The sequence below is a fragment of the Trichechus manatus genome, unplaced genomic scaffold (genome assembly GCF_000243295.1).
Source record: "Trichechus manatus latirostris isolate Lorelei unplaced genomic scaffold, TriManLat1.0 scaffold00090, whole genome shotgun sequence".
NCBI classification, from domain to species: Eukaryota; Metazoa; Chordata; class Mammalia; order Sirenia; family Trichechidae; genus Trichechus; species Trichechus manatus.
The window spans coordinates 2,889,987-2,911,490 of record NW_004444026.1 but is presented as its reverse complement, the minus strand read 5'-3'; the positions used below and the strand labels follow the sequence as shown (position 1 = coordinate 2,911,490).

General features: G+C 38.9%; 1 protein-coding gene across 1 annotated transcript; it reads right to left on the bottom strand.

Annotated features, from left to right (window-relative positions):
• Positions 1–1,119: 1,119 nt before the first annotated feature.
• AP3M2 (adaptor related protein complex 3 subunit mu 2) lies at positions 1,120–20,886 on the bottom strand. Its single transcript, XM_004382081.2, has 9 exons — positions 20,846–20,886; positions 19,006–19,350; positions 14,205–14,376; positions 10,334–10,471; positions 7,524–7,609; positions 7,073–7,206; positions 5,540–5,747; positions 5,104–5,248; positions 1,120–2,472 (listed from the first exon to the last, which is right to left on the bottom strand). The coding sequence occupies exons 2-9, from the start codon at positions 19,276–19,278 to the stop codon at positions 2,372–2,374; spliced, it is 1,257 nt and encodes a 418-aa protein (XP_004382138.1). The 5' UTR covers positions 19,279–19,350; positions 20,846–20,886; the 3' UTR covers positions 1,120–2,371.
• Between the last annotated feature and the right edge of the window lie 618 nt (positions 20,887–21,504).

Genomic DNA, 21,504 nt, shown 5'->3' with positions numbered 1-21,504 from the left:
CTTTACAGCCCAGAAAAAACTCATTTGATCCAGACCTTACTTCTCAAAACCTTAAAATGGAATTAATACCACTACCCCCATCTTCCAGGGATGACTAGAGAATCAATCAAAATATATACGACTTGAGGACTCCTGGTTGAAGAGTACAAATGTAGTAAAATCCTCCTGAGCTAATAAATTAACTGCTTCTACTATGGCATGCATGACCATATTATTGCTGGCCTCTAATAAGAAAACACGACATAGAGGGCTGGTAAAACTCAACTTTATTAAGATTCAAACACAGAAGCTACTTCTGCACGTTACACAAATGAAGCTGAATAGCTGTATTGAGACAACCCTGCACTACTTATGCTAATGGACACACCACTGAGTGGCAGCAATGACGCTTCCTTGTGCTCCAGAGCTCTGCTGTGCAGGTGATGTCATAGTTATTTCATTGGTTTAGGCCTGGAGGTCCCATACTCCAGACACTTTATTTCTACTCAGGTACTTAGGATGAGTTACCCTGTAGGAAATAAAACAGCTGGACTTACAAACCTAAAACTATTCGTGGACCAAGACTGGTTGTTTCCTGTGATCTTGGAAACCTTAAAATCCTCAGAGCCCTCAGAAGTGATTCAAGTATTCTGGAATCCACAGGCGGAAACGTTCCCCCTACTATGGTAGGTGTGTGTACATAGGCCACAATCATCCCGGATAAATTTTGGAGTGAGGGAATATGAAACATCTGGTTGTATGCAGCACAGTTTATCCCACGGGAAAACCACAAAGTAACATTACTCTGCAGCAAAAACAAGTCTGGCAAGTAGGAAGATAAGACTAGAAGCCGATTTGCACAAGTGCTTGGAAACAGGGCTTTAGAGAAAAGTTTGGACGTTCGGAGAGTACATGTCTTCATTTTTTTCCATGCACAAAGCAGAGGATATTTCTTATGCTAAAGTAAAACAAAACAAAACCCTTTTACATAAATATTTAAATGAATAATAGATACATTGAACTAAAATAGAAATGACACGTTGGGAAGCCTGAGGTATCCCTTCAGTTGCCATGTTTCTTGGTTACACGTGATCAACATGGCCCATCTCCCTACTGCACTAATTTCATTCAAAGATTTGGAAGATTCTTTTTTTTTTTGGTCTTAAAACAAAAACAAACTGGCAGATATCTATTGTTAAGGATATATTATAGAGTACAAAACAAACAATTACAAGGAAATAACTTTCTGAGCAGCTTCAAGGATCAGCCATGCCCTTGGTGGTAAGCATTCTTTCTACCTATGGCTACTGATGGAAAAGTTTCCGACAGGAAGACTTAGGATCCAGTACTAGTGCAGCACTCATAAATATAAATAAGAAACCATTCAGTTACAGCTGTGGTCCACATCACTAGGGAATAAGTTGGCCATGTGTACTCCACAATGACATACAAAATCTGGCTGCACTGGGGGTTATGGAATTGGTTTTTTCTGAAACTTTTTTTTTTTCAAGAAAATCCTGCAGAAGGATCAGGTAACAGGAAAAAGGCTGGTGAATTCTGGAAGTAAAGCAAATAAAATTATTTGGGGTTGGGAAAAAGGCATTCCAGGCAACCACCACAAGGAAGACGGCAGGTCACCTTCTCACTGAAGATGACAGACTATGCTAAAGGCAAGCAACATTTAGTATCTGAAAGCCAGTCAGATATTGTCTTCAAGGGTAAGTCTGACTCTACTGGGGTTTTCCATGTCAATAGTGGATTCAAATTTAAGAAGTATCCAGTTCATTTCTAGAAGTACAAATGTTTTTTATAGATGAGAGTAGAAGGATCAGAAAGAAACCCACTCAACTCTATTCCATCCAACCCTCCTAAATGTGGAGTGCCATGGCTCTTGTCAATCTTTCACTTCAGTGTATCTCCTCACAAATCTTCTGTAATACTGCTTCCTCTCATAAATCAGATCTTTAATTGGCCCTCCTTTGACTAACATTCATCTTTCTTCCAAATAATCTTTCTTTCCACCTTTAAAAAACAACAACAAAGAAGCCTTTCATTGGCTTTAGATAATTAAAGCCAAGCAAGCAACAAATGCTAGTCTTTCTCTATGCTAACCATGTGAAAAATAGTTAAATATAGCGCCAAGTATCTCTACCCTCTGTTGTATACCTCTTCTTTGAGAACCAAGTTGGTGTTGATTGTGTTTCAGTTCCGTCCAGTTCTCCCTGGTGACCCTTTATCTCCTTGATTAGTTCCATGGCACCGAAGGCTAAGGAAAATAGGCAGCAGGTGGGCCCAGGAGGGGACTGACTAGGAGATAGGCTGGTTTTTTCACTTTTAGACAAGTAAGAAATGAGAAAGTGTTCGTGACTGTTCCCTCTGTAAAACTGTCCCTTCAGGTTCGAACTTGGAATTTTCCAGCTTTGGTCATGTATTTTATGCCCTTGAAGGGTTTGTACTTTTCTCCATACATATCCAGACGATTCACTTTGAGTCCTGAAATGAAGAAAGGAAGGATAAGACGTGAATATTATTCAAAAGAAACAGGTAGAATAATTGTTCAAATTCATTTCAATTCTAAGAGATCAGTGGGATAGAGACTGCTGTTAAAATGAACCAGAAAAATACCTTCATTTATATCATTTTTATGAAGCTAGCATATTCTTCACTCTTAGTACATACACTGATAGTAAAGAATTACTCCAACAAAAAGCTGTTCTATTGTAAACTTTCACCTACAGCACAATAAAATTTTTAGAAAAAAGCTATCCTATTAGAAAGCCTGTTCCTGACATGGAAAGGGCAGAAAGTTAAATGCAGACTGAAGTGCAGTTAAGGCAAAAATAAGACCACTGAATGTTTTTCTCAAGTTATTGGATGGAATAAATGAAGTAATAATAATGATTAAATTAATAATAACTGCATGGATTGAATTGTTGTTGTTGTTAGGTGCCGTTGAGTGGGTTCTGACTCATAGTGACCCTACGTACAACAGGATGAAACACTGCACGGGCCCACGCCAATCTCACAATCGTTATGTTTGAGCCCACTGTTGCAGCCATTGTGTCAATCTCTCTCATTGAAGGTCTTCCTCTTTTTCGATGACCCTCTACTTTACTAAGCATGATGTCCCTCCAGGGACCGACCCCTTCTGATAACATGTCTCCAAAGTGAGATGAAGTCTCGCCATCCTCGCTTCTAAGGAGCATTCTCACTGTACTTCCTCCAAGATAGATTTGTTCGTTCTTCTGGCAGTCCATGGTATATTCCATATTCCTTGCTTGGGTCAGGCACACCTTAGCCCTCAAAGTGACATCTTTGGTTTTTAACACTTTAAAGAAGTCTTTTGCAGCAGATGTGCCCAATGCAATATGTCGTTTGATTTCTTAACTGCTGCTTCCATGGGCGTTGATTGTGGATCCAAGTAAAATGAAATTCTTGACAACTTCAGTACTTTCTCTGTTTATCATGATGCTGCTTATTGGTCTAGTTGTGAGGACTGGACTGAATTGTATCCCTCAAAAAAGATATGGTGAAGTCCAAACCCTCGGTGCCTGTGAACACGACCTTGTTAGGAAACAGGGTCTCTGAAGATGTTATCAGTTAAGTTAGCATGAGGTCATACTGGAGTGGTTTGGGTCCTAATCCAATCTGAGTGATGTCCTTATAAAAGAGAAGAAGAGACAGAGAAAGATTCACAAAGGAAGGATGGCTGTGTGAAGATCATCTACAAGCCAAGAAATGCCTGGGACTACCAGAAACTGGGAAAGACAAGAAAGGATCTCCCCCTAGAGACTCTGGAGGGAACATGGCCCACCTGACACGTTGATTTGGACTCCTAACCTGCAGAACTATGAGATAAGAAATTTCTGTTTTTATAAGCCACTCAGTGGTATTTTTGTTACAGCAGCCCTAGAAAACTAATACAATAACAAATTGATAAATGAATAATGAAATAATAAATTATGATTGCATGAATAACAAAAAAAGTAATGAGTAAATGAATGCTTCCTAAGTATTCTCACTGTACTAAGAAAAAATATTTTATATTATATAGAGCTTTATAGTTTATTAAAGGAGCCCTGGTAGCACAGTGGTTGAGTGCTCAGCTGCTAACCGAAAGGTCCACCAGCCGCTCTGCGGGAGAAAGATGTGGCAGTCTGCTTCCGTTGGAAACTCTATAGGGCAGTTCTACTCTGTCCTATAGCATCGCTATGAGTCGGAATCAACTCGATGGCAATGAGTTTGATGGTTTGGTTACAGTTCATTAAGCGCTTGAAGATGAAAGAGCTTGTAATTTAAACAAATTCTAATCATTTAAATTAGATAAGGTATATTGGTAAAGACAAATAGGAGCATCATATAAAGCTGAAGTTATCTCCTATCTACCTCACAGGATTGTTGTGAGGATTGAACAATACGTGAAAAGAGCTTAAAACAGTATGTGGCACATAGAAAATTCTCAATAAGTGAAAATAATTATTACTATTGTCCTAAGGTAGGTCCAGGCTATAGTAGATTGTCACAGATAACTCCAACAGCCCCAATACGATAATAAAGGCAAACATGAGAGTTTTCTGAAATTGGAGGAAAGGAAGGAAAATTATTCTAAGTTACTAGTCAGAATACAGAAGCATCCCCATGCTGAAAACCTTGGGAACCTCAAATTAATAATCCCAGGATGAGCCAACAATGGTCTGTGAACACTTTTGTCTACCAATATTGTTTCTTTCTCATTTGTGTCCTGGTCACTTTTATTCAGGCCATTTAGGCGAACTTCAAAGTAAGGATGGTAAACTTTCCCTAGAAAATGTGTTGAGAAAGACTTTACTAAAGATTGCACATTGGGTATTGAAACCAAGGGACACCCTCAATGAGACAGACTGACACAACTGGTACAACAGTGGACTCAAGCATACCAATGATCATGAAGATGGCACAGGACCAGGCAACAGTTTGTTCTATTACCACGAATCAGAGCTGACTTAACAGCAACTAACAACAACAATAAAAACAAGTCTTTGCAAATAGGGAGCCACTAGAAGGCTTTCTGATGTCTGTGCCATATGGGAGAAAGCCATCACCATCATCCTCTACTCAGAATCGCCTGGGCTGTGGGTCACTTACCAGAAATAGCCAGCTGCTGGATCTTAAACTGCAGGTTAATTGTGGGGTTCTCATCTGGCTTGGAAGCTCCAGCCTGAAGACTCATGGTCCCCTTCAAACTTGGTAGCTTCTGGGGATTTATTTTTCCTACATCCCAAGACAGCATCTTCAAACAAAAAAAAAGGAGAAGTGGTCTTTCCAATACCACAATTGGAATCCTTCATTTGAAGTGGTTGAGCCCTAGCCTTAAGGGCATCTGTTCACAATATTATACACTGTCTCTAGGGCATTTTTCAATACGGAAAACTATCTGTTACCATGTCATCTCAAAGGAGTCAATGATGTCCCTTTGATTGAGCTCCCCTTTCAATCAAGGTATAAAGTCTATGTGGAGAGCTCCTGCAGAGGTACTCTATTCAACATCAGCAATTCAAAACGTCCTGCTTCTTCCCCCTACCTTTGTAACTGGGTCAAATGTGTGCGTCCCCTGAGACGGAGTGAGGCTCATATTCAGGACCCCTTTGGGCATCTGGCTGGTGACAATCACTCCCTCTATGGCCTTCCCCATAGTTTGTTTCGGTCCCACTGTTATTTCAAAGCGTCCAAGTGAACTACTGTCCCGGAAACTGATGTTATGTTTGACATACACTGGAATTGCAACCAGACTGGAAGAGAGAGAAACAAAAAGCCCATTTCATTAATGTACCAGAAAAATGGCAATATTTCCCCCTTTTACATCAGGTTTTTCTCCCCCCTTGGCAGCCTTTTCTCCCTTATCTACCTCCTTACTCTTTATCTTAAATAATAAGTTAAAAAAAAAAAAATAAACACACAACAAAAAGCCAGTGATCTTTTTTCTTTCTGCAAAGCTAAGATGTTGTCTAGTGAGTAAATCAACTCTTCCAGTGACTCTGAATAAAATCCACAAAATCAAAGAGTATACTGAAGTTACTATGAGAAAGGCACTATGAACAAAAATGAGGAGTCACTGTATTTCTATGCAGTAATTAATTTATACGTGACGAATAAATTACCTGTACTTGGGAGAGTTATACATCATAGACTTTTTATATTTGTTGAGAGTGCTTTTACCTGACCTCACCTGATCCTCACAAAAACCCTGTGATGTAGGGTAGGTTGTCATGATTTGACAGATGAGGAAATAGAGAAGTCAGAGAATACTACTAAAGTAATAACAATTCCTAATATCTACTGAAAACTTCCTGTATGCCAGTAACTATGCTAAATGCTTTATATCTATTATCTCATTTAATCCTCATAATAATCGTGAAACAGGTACTACTATTGTCCCATTTAATAGATGAATACTGAGGTTAAGTAACTTGCCCAAGTTCATGTATTATACACTGAAGTTGGGGTTTAAGTCCCAGCAGTCTGATTCCAGAGCCTTTGCTCTCAAGCACTTGGGTATTTTTCTAAATTATTTATTCCAAATCACACAGGAAGGTCGTTCTGAAGTTTCCTGGCTCTTACAGGACTGCAGACTTTCTATTCTACAATACTGCTTCCAAAAGCCCTTAGATCTCCAAATTACAGAGAATATTCAAGGCCAAAAATTACTGCATTTTATGGGTTTTCACAGCATAATTTAATGCCTCATTTGGGTCAGGAGGGATTAAATACAGGTGTGCTGAGATTTTTATTTGAGGAAAAAAATGTTCTCGTTTAGACATATAATAAAAAAAAGAGCAGCAAACTTATGTGCACTTACTTTGTGATAAGCACTATTTAGATTCTTTTATTTAATCCATGCAACAAGGTACTTTTATTATTTTCAATTTCTACATAACAACACAGGCACAGAGAGGTTAAGCTGCTCATCTGAGGATACCAATTAGTAAGTATGGAAGCTGGAACATGAATCCAGGTAGTCTAACTCTGGAGCCTGAGCTCTTACCCATTAGAGGATATTGTTTCCACACACACGTATAATACACAGATTCTGTTCTTAACTATAAGGGCTGCTTACTTCTGTGCACTGACATGGTAAGAGAGCAGGCGAAAGTTTCCATCAGGAGGGATGAAAGAGAGGATACGTTCAGATTCCCAGCGCTTGAAACGAACACAGGGATGGAAGCTGACGTCATCCAGCAACCTGGGGTTCTACAATTACCGGCAAGGAGAACAAAGAAATAGGAATTAAACACTTATACTTCTTTCAGGAAAGTAATTTGGGTGCTGTTTTTATTAAAACATACACACATTCCGCAGTTACAGAAAGTTCTCTCTCTCTCTCTCTCACACACACACACATACACACACACAAATTCTTCAGTTATTTATAGAAAATTCAAGCCTGATATAAGCTTTGTGGCTGTCCTTAATCATTTCTTTTGTTTCATTCCATCCTCAGCACTCTGTCTTTCCAGAAACATTTAATTTCCCATCCCCAAAACTAAATCTCTGGCCTAGGACTTTACCATGAAGGAAAGCGTAAGGTCTGGCATCCCAGTCAGCTTGACACATGCATCAATCACCCCCTGAATCTCAGCAGTAATTGTGGAACCTGAGACAGGAAACAAGACAAACAGACGGTAGACATTATTGAACACTTCTCTGCCCTTCCCAACTAACTTATTTCCTCCCTTCTTCCCTCTCTCGTTCCTTCTTCTCTTTCTTCCCAACTTCCTTCCTTCCGAATTAACTTATTTCCTTTCTTCTTCCTTTCTTCCTTCCTTCTGTCTATCCTTTCATCTAGTCCATCCATCTGTCTATCCTTCCAAGCACTTATCAGCTGCATATCAAGTATGAGACACTATGATGAAGTAATGGGGATAAAAAGATTAATGAGATAGTTATTAACCTAAAGGAGTTTTCAATCTAGCACCAGAATCAAACAGAACACCATTATCTTAACCAACAGTTCAGGAAATCTCTTCTCATAACTGCTCTCCCTGATGTCATCAATGAGATTTGCTACTGAACTGAATGGAGACTTTTGATCTTCATCCTATAGGACTTCTCTGTAGCATTTTCCGTTGTCGACCACTTCTCCTGACCTCGCCTAGTCTTCCTCCTATTTTTCTAGCTCCTCTTCTTTGGTGTCCTCCACAGGTTTCTCTTTCCTTTGCACATCTCTTAAATGTCTATGCTTTTTCACAGTTCTGACTTCTCTTTTCACTCTACACACTTTCCCTGGGTTATTTTACCTGCTTCCTAATGCTTCAACTTTCAATTATGGCAATTCCTTTCCTAATCTTATTTCCAGTTCAGCCTTATCCCTGCCTAATGGACTTCTATCTCCACTTAGATGTTACTGCAAAGTCCACATGCCAAAAAGCGAATTCATTCTCTTACTTCCTGGGCCTTCTCCTCCTGTTTTCTACATCACCATGATGATACCAGGAGCCCTGGTGGTACAGTGGTTAAAGCGCTCAGCTGCTAACCAAAGGTCAGCAGTTCAAACCCACCAGCCACTCCGCAGGAGAAAGATGTGGCAGTCAGCTTCCATAAAGATTTATAGTCTTGGAAAGCCTACGGGTAGTTCTACTCTGTCCTACAGGGTTACTGTAAGTCGGAATCAACTTGACTGCAGTGGGTGGTATGACAACACTGTCCTGTTGTCTATAACCTACCAACACAGAAGAAACAACTACTACTTCCCTAGTCCCCATATCCAATTATCAATTCCTCTTTTTTTTTTTAATGGCATTATCTCTCAAACCTATCTATTCCTCTCCAGCCTCACTACCAGACAGACATCTGTATTTTCTGCCTGGATTTCAGCAACAGTCTCCTAACTGCTTTCCCTGCCTTTAGTCTTACCCCTCTTCAAGCCACTGTTCACACTACAGCCAGAATGATAGCTCTACACTGCAAGTCTAATCAAGATACTCCTCAAGGTAAAGCTTTTCAATCACTCCCAACTGCCCTCCGCAAAATGGCATACAAAGCTTTTCATGATCTGGCCATCTAGGGTTTTTATTTGTATTTTATTTTACTTTTTCATTGGGGTAAAGCTTAGAGTAAAATGCAAAAATCTTAAGTGTACATAGAGTAAAATGCAAAAATCGTAAGTGTACAGCTCAATGAATTTTTAAATATTATACACGTATGTGAATATCACCCACATCAAGTTGTGGAATCTTTTCAGCATCCCAGCATGCTCCCTTTGCCTCGTCCCAGTTAATCCACCTCCATAAAAGGTAACCACAACTCTGATTTCTATTATCTTAGATTAGGCCATGTCTGTTTTCAAACTTCATATAAATATATTCACTGTATATAATATTTCGCATCTGAATTTTTTTTGCTCAACATGGTGAGATTCATCCATGTTGTTGGGTTTATTAGTAGTACATTCTTTTTTTTATTACTGCATAGTATGTCATTGTATGAACATATCAACATTTATTTATCCCTTCTATTGTTGATGAACATGTGGGTTATTTCCAGCTTTAGGGACTATGAAAAGCTGCTATGCCTACTTAGTTTGCAAGTCTCATCGCTTACGTTTCTCTCTTTATGTCTCTCAATCCAGTCATACCAAACTACTTTATTTCCCAACAACATTTCATTCATCTTGGAGTGTTTGCTCCTACTTTAACCCCAAAATCCATGTAGCTCTTAATAAGTTCTATTTATTCTACTGATGAAGCATAACCACTACCACTTCTCCGTATCTTCGCTCAGGATGGGTGGGGCACCTCTCTCATGTCTCCACCTTTTTACCTGTTTCTCTCCCTCACTAGACTTTAAGTAAGCTTCCTGTGGCCATAGACTGTATCTTATTCATCATCAGATGGCCAATATCCAGCACTATGCTACAACACAGCAGACTTTCAATAAGTATGTTGAATGAATGAGTTCCCTAATGTGAAGAAATCATCTACAAATTCCTAATCTATAGAATTTATAGTCATAGTCACCTAATTCAGAATAGATAGAAAAGAAAGCTCCCTGAATTTTAATAATTGCAACTTTAGTTCTGCCATCTGAATTAGGGGTAAAATACTTTCAGAAAGGAAATCTAATCAACAAGTGACTTTTGTTGTTTGTTACTTTTCTGCTTCAGTCAAGAGAATAAGATCAATAAAACAAGTATGACACAAACACTGGTCTGCATCGTAATATTAAAATCTATTCCCAGTGCCTAGCACAGTAGCTGACACTGACTAGGTACTAAATTAAAATAAATGATCTTGAATGGGAGAGAATTCTGATACTAGCAAACATTACATGAAAGGAGCCTCTATTTTCATAGCTCTAAGAATAGATTAATAGCACATACCTGATTTATCAATGATGGCATCAATTTCTTCAATCACATCAAAATAGGCTTCATTGTTGGTATATTTCACCCCAGTCCGTCGCCAAGGCACCACTGACAGTTGCCCAGTGGGAAGTTGGTCACCCACATTGGTGCTTCCTGAGACAATTAATATTACTGTACTTTAATTCCAATTCGATTCTAATAACCATAGAACACTTCCCTAGAAGCTTCTAGGCTCCATGCACTCAACTGAAGAAATTTGCAAACGGAAGATCAGAATTTTCTCAGCTTCCATACAGGGTAACCTAGTCTATTTATATACATAACATAAAACCCCTTGTCGCCATCCAGTCTGTCTCCACAAGCAGGATAAAGGCTTAAAAAAAAGTTACCTGAGAAACAGATATCATATTTTGGTTTTCAAAGTAACCTGAACTTAGTCTCTCGAATTTCACAATAGCTTGCGGGTTAAACAATGTATTGGCTTTTAGTAGGGATGGTAATCTACATATTGATATAAAATTTTCACGGGTAAAAACAGTATTCTAGTTCAAGATGGATTCTTAGGTAAATTGTGCTAGATATTAAAATGTGTCCATCAATGTGACTTTTCTCATACCATACTGAAACTTAGGAAAAGAATACAAATTTAATCTTTCCCTGTCCATGAGAGTTGTTGAGAAATTTCTTGACTTGTTTTTCCTCCACAGACATACAAATATTTTTTAAAAATTTGAAAGTTCTATACTGAAATTCTGGGATATTATAATTAACTTAAATTCGATCCCCACTTTCCATTTCCTGGATATTTTTACTCTAAAGGAAGAAATATTAAACACACACACATATTCAGCACACAGTAGTTCCCAGATATCTTTTATTGAAGTGAGATACAGGTTCAAATGACTCCAAAATATTCATAAATGATTCAGGCACTAACAAAGCTTTTAAGGCTTCAAGTTGAGCAAGAATATTTAAAAAGCCACCAAATTAATTTTCTTAAAAATGAGGTGCAATGTATTAAAATGTACCATCAAGCTACAACAATTAAAGCAGCATGTTCACAGTGCAGGAAAACCAACAAACAGACCAAGAATTACGATGACTTAGTATAAGATAAGAATATCATTTAAAACAAGGAGAAAGAATAAATTAGTCAATAAATGGCACTAGGAAATCTGATTAATAATTTTGGAGAAATAAACATAGACCTTACCTTATATTGTGTACCAAGATAATTTCCAGATGAGTTAAAAATTTAAACCTAACACAAAACCATAAAAGAACTAGACGAAAATACAGTTTTTAAAAAGAAGCCTTTTTTTTTTCTTGAAGATCAAAAAGACATTCTCCTATATTTTATTCTAATTGTAAAGTCTTGTGTTTAATTCCTTAATCCAGCTGGAATTTATTTTGTGTATGGTATAAGCGAGGGATTTAACTTAATTTTTTCCATATTGAAGCCAACTCTCCCAATCCATTTATCTACTGGCCCTTGATTTATGACCACATTTATGATACACCAAATTCCTATAAAAGCAAACGTCTGTTTCTAGACTTTCTGTTTTATTTCAGTGATCTATTTGTCTATTCCTGGGCCAACACTATACTTTTAAAATTACTAAAACTTCACAATATATCTTGTATCTGCTAGTGTATATTTTCTCTTTTTTTTTTTAAATTTTATTCATTTTCAAAACTCTCGGTTCTGATAACGTTATCTAATCTATGAATTTTTATCTAGTCTACTATATGAACTTAATATGTCTTGATATTTAACAGGGAAAGTTCTTCCTATCCTTTTGTAATTATTTTTCAAAACTGTCCTGGCTATTGCTGAATATTTAAGGAGACTTGGTGGTACAGTGATTAAGTGCTCCGCTGCTAACCGAAAAGTTGCCAGTTCGAACCCACCAGCTGCTCTACAGGAGAAAGATGCGGCAGTCTGCTTCTGTAAAGATTAACAGCCTCAGAAACCCTATGGGGCAGCTCTACTCTGTCCTATAGATTGCTATTGGTAGGAATCAACTTGACAGCAAAGGGATACGGGTACCTTGAATATTTATACTTTTTAATGTATTTTACAATAAGTTTGTCAAGTTCCATGAAAAGTCTTGTTTATGTTTAAGACCCAAAACGTAAAACTCTAAATGGAAGAGAATGATCAATTTGACTAAATAGAAAAAAAAATTAGAATGTGGCTAAACAACACCATAAGCAATGTTAAATAAGTGATAGATTGTAAAAAAATATTTGCAACAAAAGATATGTTTAAAATATATATTTTGATTCAAAAGATTCAAAATCTATAAATACTCCTACAAACTACCATGTATATTTCCAATATATATGATAGTTCCAATATACATGATAGTTTAATATTCTTAAATGAAAGGAATTCTTTTAAATCAGTATGAAAAAAGAAAAACATCTTAACAGAAAAATGGGCAAAGGACAAGAAAAAATAATTCATGAGAGGAAAAACAGCCGTTAAACACTTGAAAGGTTTTAAACTTCTTAGTAATAAAAAATGAGTGTGGAAATAACAGGATACAGTAGTCCCCCGTTATCCACAGGGATAAGTTCCAAGACCTCCAGTGGATGCCTGAAACCTCAGATAGTAATGAACCCTATATATGCTATGCTTTTTCCTATACATACATACCTATGATAAAGTTTAATTTATAAATTAAACACAGTAAGAGATTAACAACAATAGCTAATAATAAAATAGAACAATTATTAATAAAATAAGGGTTACCTGAACACAAGCACCGTGACACCGATCTGATAACTGAAATAGCTACTAAGTGACTAACAGGCATATACAGTGTGGATATGCTGGACTAAGGGATGATTCACGTCCCAGGCGGGATCCAGTGGGAAGGTGCAAGATTTCATCACACTACTCAGAACAGTACACGATTTAAAATTTATGAATTGTTTGTTTCTGGGATTTTCTATTTACTATTTTTAGACTGTGGTTGACACCACGGGTAACTGAAACGGCAGAAAGCAGAACTGCAGATAACGAGGGGGCAGGAGGGAGACTAGTGCAGTGGTTAAGCCTTCGGCAGTTCAAATCCACCATCCGATCCTTGGAAACCCTGTGGGGCAGTTCTACTCTGTTCTATACGGTCACTATAAGTCAGAATTGACTTGACAGCAATGGGTTTGGGGTTTTTTTTTAATCAAATGGCCAAAGTTAAAAAAAATTAATAATAATAATAGGGTTGGCTAGAGTGCATAGAAATTGCTACTGAGAGTATAAATTGGTACAACTTTTCTGGAGGGCAAACTGGCATACCCTTTGGCTCAGCACTTCCGTTTCCAGAAAGGTACTGAATGGAAATCACCCTAGATGTGGTTACAAAACATAAGTAAGAGAATGTTGATCCCTTGTTATTTAAAAAGAATAAAAGATCAGAAACATCATAAACAGGAATTGAGTAAATAACTTAGGGTCTATTCCACATGGTAGAAAACTACAGTCATTAAAAATGATAAAGAATATTTATCATTATGGGATAATGTTCACAAAATATTGATAAGTGGTAAGTTTAAAATAGTATACAAGACTTTTTTTTATAAATTCTATCTATCCATCATTCATCCATCTACATTAATCATGTATTTCTTCTGTAACAGAACAAACAGCAACAACAATTTATTTTTAAAGGAGAACACTTCTTTCTGTCATTGAAATGAGGGTATTTTCTATGTAACAAAATATTTCATGTCATACTCAAAAAGCAAAATTAAGGCACCCAGACATTTGAGATTCCCTAAGACACGTGCTCAAAACAACACATAATACCAGACTAAGCCACACCTAGGATGGCAGCAACAGTGGCAGCGGCTTTCCATTGGTTTTCCCCCTTCTCCATACCTGTTATGGTGTTGACAACTGTCCGAAGGATAGTGGGAGGCTTTATCAGTTCTTTGAGGATGTTCGACTCAGTAGCCAATGGAAACCCATTGTCAAGCATCTCTTCCAATACCTCATAAACCACGACAACATTGTCTTTGATCACTGGCTCTGAACAGACTCCAAAATAATCCTGATGAAGATATAATATATACATTTATCACTCAGAGACTATAAGAAGTGAAAGAATATTCCTAGAGAATAAGGATCTGGTCCTGCCATGAGTTTTCATGTAGTGGTTTTGGGATACATTTCTACAAAAGAATGAAGCACAACCATAGTTCTCTCAGGCAGCCTAGTTTGGTAGAAAGAACACTGGACTAAGAGCTAGAAAGCCTGGTTCATAGTACTTGTGTTATTACTTTATAGAGGAAGTCATTTACCTTCTTTGGGCTAGTATCCTCAACTTGATAAAATATTATGCAGAAAAGAAAATTGAAGCTAGACTATTACATATGCTTATGAACTAGAAGTTCAAAGAAATACCCAAAATAACACTTACTGTGACAGAATTGTACATTAAAATCTTTTTAACCCTTACTGTTGTGCTATTCCTTAGCATTTATGCAGTGACTAAGAATTGAGGAAAAAAATAAAATAAAATGAAGAGATTGGGTTAGCACACCAGAAAATCTCTTTGGATCATCCCTACTCTAAGATCTAGGATTATAAGAACTCTTTGCCCTTTTATGAACAAAGGCCAAATTTAGATATCAAATTATCTGGGTTGTAGAAAAATCACTAGATTCCAAATCAGAGGACATGGATTAAAATTTTAATTGTCACCAGATTAAGTCATGTTAACTAATTTTGGTCTTGATTTCTCAATGGTACAATCAGGACAATATTATCGGACTTACAGGGATGTTGTAATAACTAAATACAATTGACGAGTGATAACGTGTGAAAGTGCTTTGTGAGCTATAAAGCCAGGGACGGATTACCCAATAAGCAAGGTAAGCATGTGCTTACAGCATCAACAAAACAGGGGCACCCACAGATGCCAAGCAGACAAGGCAAAAGGAAAAGTGAGTGCACAACAACGATCCAAGAAAGACTCCATTCATTTCCTTATTATGTATGGAAATAGACACTGTTTGACAGCTTAATTGTGATAAAATCATTGAAGAATTTTGAAGAGCAAATAATAGAAAGAAATGTTTTTAATTACAACATGTTAGAGATGAAAACTCTAAAAATAAAATCTGTTTTCTGGTACTAAATTTTCTTTTATGACATCTTTTCATTTGTTCATTTATAATTATAACATTTATTATGAAGCAAGCATCAAAACTGAAGAAGAGCTGTTGAAAGAAAAATTGGTGAAAGTGAATTTTTTGTTGTAGGAGATCGACAGAATTTTACATCTAAGTTCACTGACTAATTTTCTTTGTTGTAGAATATGTGGATTATTCTTTTTGTAGAAAATGTTGTATATAGTAAAAATCTTAGTACCCTGCACCCACTAAAAATGTTATAATCCAGCCCATCTCATTCTGCTAAAACGGTACATGCCGCTTTTGTGTCCAACTGCTAATATTACAGTCGCATTTAAAAAGAAGTTACATCACGGATAGCTGACACACACACACATATATGTATATATATAATAACTCACATATCCTGTTTGAACGTGTGAGTAAGCAGAAGAGGGTGCCCCACAGATTATCAGTGTTTAGGGCCCTCACATGCCTTAATCTGGCCCTGTGCAAAGCACTGTGCAACATGTAATGCATCATGACAATGATTTAGAAAAAAACCGCTTACAGTCATTCAGTGCACTCTCTAGCTATGCCAGCATGTCTTTTGCAGGATCTCTGAGAGATAGTCACGCAACCCTCCTTGAATTCATCCAATGAAGTGGTTTGAGAAAGCTCATTTTATTCACGGACAGCTCTGATTATTAGAAAGCTCTTTCTTTTACTAAACGGCAATTTGCCTCCTAGATTTGCCTTACAGAACAAGTTTACGTAACAATCCCTCAGTTATTTGAAGACAACTACAAGTTTTCACTTCACTTTTTTCTTCTCAGGGCTAAACTCCCAAGATCCTTCCATTGTTTGTGTTTTACTATCTTGCCATTTTTTTAATATGCTTCCGTTTTTTTCCAATATTCTCCTTAAATTATAACATCTGAAACTGAACAAAGACTCCGGATGTGATCTAAATTACATTGAATAATGACAATGATTAGAAAGAGTCCAATACCCAAGAGCACTTAGGAGTCAGGAATATGTTTATAAAAGAAAATGATTTCTTCTTAAAAAAAAATAAGGATTTAAGGAGTTTTCCACACATTTCCTTCCCAAGAGTGATTTTACTTTAAAAAATAAACAAAACGTCTCACTAGATTTTATAAAACAGGCCTAATATGAACTGAGCAGTTGGAAAGGCAAGTATGATAAAATACTATAGCAAAAGTGCGTGCAATTCTATAGCTGGGACTCTTCTGTCATATTCTAGTACTAGAAAAGTAATGCTGCCAGAGAGCACATGCCTCACATAAGACATTAAAATCATTTACTTTCAACAAATGCTTCAAAGATGACAAACTCTAAAGTCCCAGACATCCAAACCAGCAACTTTACTCTGCTTTCCCAAATTCCTCTGTGGTTTCAACTAGATTAAACATCTTTTCTCACACTTCCTGTCCCATAATAAGTTATATAAGATTGCTGTGGTGATATGAAGCAGCTGTTGCATTTCACCAAAGGGACTGTTAATCTTAGAATAGGGTAAAGTATCATCTATGGAAATCATAAGAAGGTACAGTTAGGGTAGTTTAAGATCACAACTACTGAGTTCTCTATTTCTAGTCCCTTACTATGACTTTTATTTTACTTCTTAGATTTTAAATGTGGGAAGGGGCTAGGATGTCACATGAGTGTGGGAAGCCCAGAATAGTAATAGTCATGTGTCCCTTAACATCCACGATACGTTCTGTGATACAGGACCTTATGTGATTTGGATGCTGTGGGAACACCGTATTATGGATGACGGTCCTTTCAGGCATTCGCTTCCAGAATAAGGAGCTTTCATCCATACTAAAAATTTGCTGGGGCAAATAACCTCCCTCTACAATTAGCTTATCTAAATTTCAACAAATTCTGCTGCTGCTTTTGCAACAGCACTCAACAGACTCACCACTCACTTTCACATTATGCAACGAAAACGTTTGAAGCACTTGAACCACCCAGAGCTAGCACTAAACTCAGTATCTTAGTCTAGTCTTGCTTTTTCTTTAAGCATCTCGAACAAGCTTCGTGCCTTAGCAACAGGGATCGTCAATGTGATGAGAGGGATTCACTTTTACGTTTGGTCTTCAATCTACGTCATTAGCAATTTCTCCACACCTGATATAGTCCCTCTTGCATTTTCATTAGCCTTACAGCTTTCAGTGGAGCCGATCCTTTAATAGCTTGGAGAATTTTCTGTTTTTGAGGATCGTCATGATTATCAAGTGCGACATGCCTAAATCCGCTATGTCCCGTTCTCTGATTGGGATTTCTGAACTCTATTATAACCTTATGAGACCAGGGACATGCATGCAGTCAGACGTCGCCCAAATGGACGTTATGCAGCACATGACTGTACTATTAGAGTATTTTTGGGAAAAACTCACAAAATACGTTTTGGTTCTCTTCAGATGAAAGCCACTCTGGACATGTGATATAGGGAAAACAAAGCCATTGCTGTTGAGTCGATTCTGACTCATAGGGACCCTACAGAACAGAGTAGAACTGCCCCATAGAGTTTCCAAGGAGCACCTGGTGGATCCGAACTACTAGACCTTTTGGTTAGCAGCTGTAGCACTTAACCACTACACCACCAGGGTTTCCATGTGATACAGATATCAGTGCAAATGAAAGGACTCTTTGATTTGCCTTTTAATTTGTATTGTAATGTCTGGGTTCTTATTCACTTCTTTTCCAGTTCCACAATTTCTGTATTCATGTGACTAATTCCAGACCTCACACGATACAGAAGTTACACCAAAGGGTCCTTGCTTCCTCTTTACCATCTGAGTTATGCAAATAACCACAACAGTTAGAACTTGAGTAATTCTGTTAGGGAGAGGATTCCATCTAAATCCTGAGTCTAGGCCACCTAAAATTCTGTGCGATAAATGGCACTGACATTCTGGTATAACTTACCTCCCCTACCAAGAAAATCTTCAAATCTATTCCTGAAAGGAAAACTCAAAATGAAGATTACACCTTGTAAAATGCGTCACTTAAATTCTTATAGGCACAGATTTCCCAGGTTTAATTTTGCAACAAGAGCTCATCCGTGGCACTCATGTGCTATGGATAAGCTCTCAGAACCAAAGATGAAGCATGGATAGTTAAAACAAGCATTGCTTTTTTCTACTTTTTCCGTTACAAAGTCTGCGACATTTATCACTTTGTGATGCAATGCGATGCAACACAAAGCAACGTGGTTAACAACAATTAGCATCGAGTCCATTATTTAAAAAAAAACAAAACTAAAACTTCCCTGATTTGTGAGCAAAACTGAGACAACTCCTATCTCCAAAATAAAAAGACTGTACACCATCATACCACAGGTTCAGAAGTATTTGTCTTTTTCGATTCAGCCAATTCAATAAATAGAAACATGAATTTTATCAGACGAGAGAGGAAGTGAGCAATGTCAGTTCTGGTTTTTAAAAGAGTTTCTTAACCAAGGCTGAATACAATGCAAGGAGAACTATCAAGACACTTTACAGTTTACATATATGAACTGCCCCACCTTCACGCACCTGAAATGTGTCCACAACTCGATGAAGGAACTCAATGACAAACAGAGGTGGGACCTCCGTCTGGATCACGGCCACAAAGAAGATCTTGTGGCGGTAAACACTTAAGAGATAGTGGTGAGGGGTCGGGATAACTGGAGGTACATTTTCTGCCTCAGTAGCTCTCTCTTGTGCCTCAAAGAAATAATCACAAACAGAACGGCTGACCACACTTTTCCAATGTTTCTCCAAGAAAATATCCCCGGAAGAGTTGATCAAGAAAAGGCTATGAATCATGGTGGAGGTTATCAATGAGAGAGGAAAGTGTTTTTCAGTGTGAAAGCCTCGGGACTCTGCAAGATTTCAACCCTAAAAACAAAAGAAGCTATGTTCAGTTCCATTCAACCAAAACACCCTCCCCATCTTTTCCAGCAGTCTGGTCTTACCCATCTTTCAAGACTAGGCTCAAGTCCTCCTCGACTGCTTGAGCCTGAAGTATCTCTCCCTTGAATTCTTGTAATTATGAGTCATCTAGTATGTCAATCCATCATATACTGACAAGTTATCTTTATTATTGTCTGAATGTATCCACTTAAAAATACTACTTAATTGTTTAGATGTTTATTCTCTCAACTGGACTGGAATCTCCTTGAGGAAAGGACTATGCCTCACAGTTCTTGTGGTCTCACTGCACCGTGCCTCCTTACATACAGGAAGGCTTCCAAGAATGTTGATGAATCTGATTTCATGTATCTGGCCACAACTCACACATATACAAGAAATGTTTATGGTTGTGCAGTCCAAAATGGTAGCCACTAGCCACTTAAGGCCACTGACCAGTTGAAACATGGCTGGTCCAACTGAGACATGCTGTAAGTATAACCAGATATTGAAGGCTTTGTACAAAAAAATTTTTTTTAAATATCTCACTAATACTTTAATATTGATAACATGTTGTAATAATGTTTTGGATATGTTGGGTTAAATAAAATATATTTAACCTGTTTTACTTTTAAAATTAATATGGCTACTAGAAAATACAGAATTACCTAAGCGGTTTGCTTTATATTTCTACTGGAAATAGAAATACAGAAATTGGTCTATATGTAAATATATAGAAACTTCATTGTGGGCTTTATTTATTCAGTCAGACCCCATTCATTCTCTGAGCACTTATGCACAAGGCTTCGTGCTGGATGCCTTTTAAAAATCCATCCCGCCAGCGGCGACAGCGTCTCTGCGGTGCCAGTCCCAGCAAGGGGGCGGCCACGCTGAACCCCAGCTGTATCCATTCTTCAAACTGGCTGCGAACTGGTCAAAACGCAAAGGCCTGTTGTACCAAATGCAGCAAGGCGAGCTTAATCCCTTGGAGGAGACAGCAGGAGGGAGGGAAAGCGGAAGGTAGGTAGGATGTGGAGGAGGCGAAGCAGATGCCCAAGTGGGTTATTTCTGCGCTGGTCTCAGCCGAGCTTCCAGCGAACCAGGGATGATGGAGGCCATTTGGGGCGGGGGTGGTAGGGGGCGGAATCAAAGTGCGCGCACGTTCGGGGGCGCTGAAAAGGGTCGGAGCGCCCGGACCAGGCCAGTTTGCACATGTGTTGCCATGACAACAGTGTCCCCTCCTCCCCCAGCAATGCGGCCGAAGCGGGCCACCTCTCTGAGCCCCTTACTCGGTCCCTGACGTCTTCCCTCCGCATCCCGCAGCTCAGAGGGTCGATCTGCCAACATCCAGTGACCCTGACGCGCCCCGCGCGCCCTCGCCCACGCCCCCTCCCCGGACCCCGCGCGCCCCCTCAGCTCCCGCCTCCAGCCGGCTGCGAGCACGCGCCGCCCCCGACTCGGCCTGGGGTCGCCAGTCCCTCACCCGGCCTCGCTCCTCAGCGCCCACCGCTCTGACGCGCGGACAGGCTCCACCCCGCCTGGCTGCCCGCAGTCTGTGAACGCCAGCAGCCGCCCGCCCGTTGATTGGCCGGCCTGCGTGCACGCGCCGCCCGCGACCGAAGACTGAAGGTCGCTGATTGGGTGTCGGTGATCTGCTCCTCCTCTCTGATTGATTGCTGACCGAGGCTCACCCGGTTCTCCAGCTCGAGCCCCCAATTGGCCCTTGTTGACGTTCTGGTGATCTCTGATTGGTGCAGCCCCGTAGCTTCCGAGCCCTGATTGGCGGCTGACGACGGTTTGCAGGCTGCCCCAGTCACCCAGTCACAAAAGGCTGGGCGGCCACAGCTGGCACCTGCGTGACCGCGGAATGCTCTTCTAGAGGAGTGCTGCCCGAGGAGCCCAAAAGTGTGTGTGTGTGTGTGTGTGTGTGTGTGTGTGTGTGTGTGTGTGTGTGTGTGTGTGTGTGTGTGTGTGTGTGCGCGCGTGAACTTCCAGTGCATGATTTATCTAGTAGCCCATCATGAGCAGTGACAGCTACCCTCCATTAGATAAGTCCATGTAAAAATAGGGCCTTTTCTTTTGTATGCTGGGCATTGTGTAAAATACAGGTGATTGGCTCTATGGTGTCTTATGGAGAGCTCT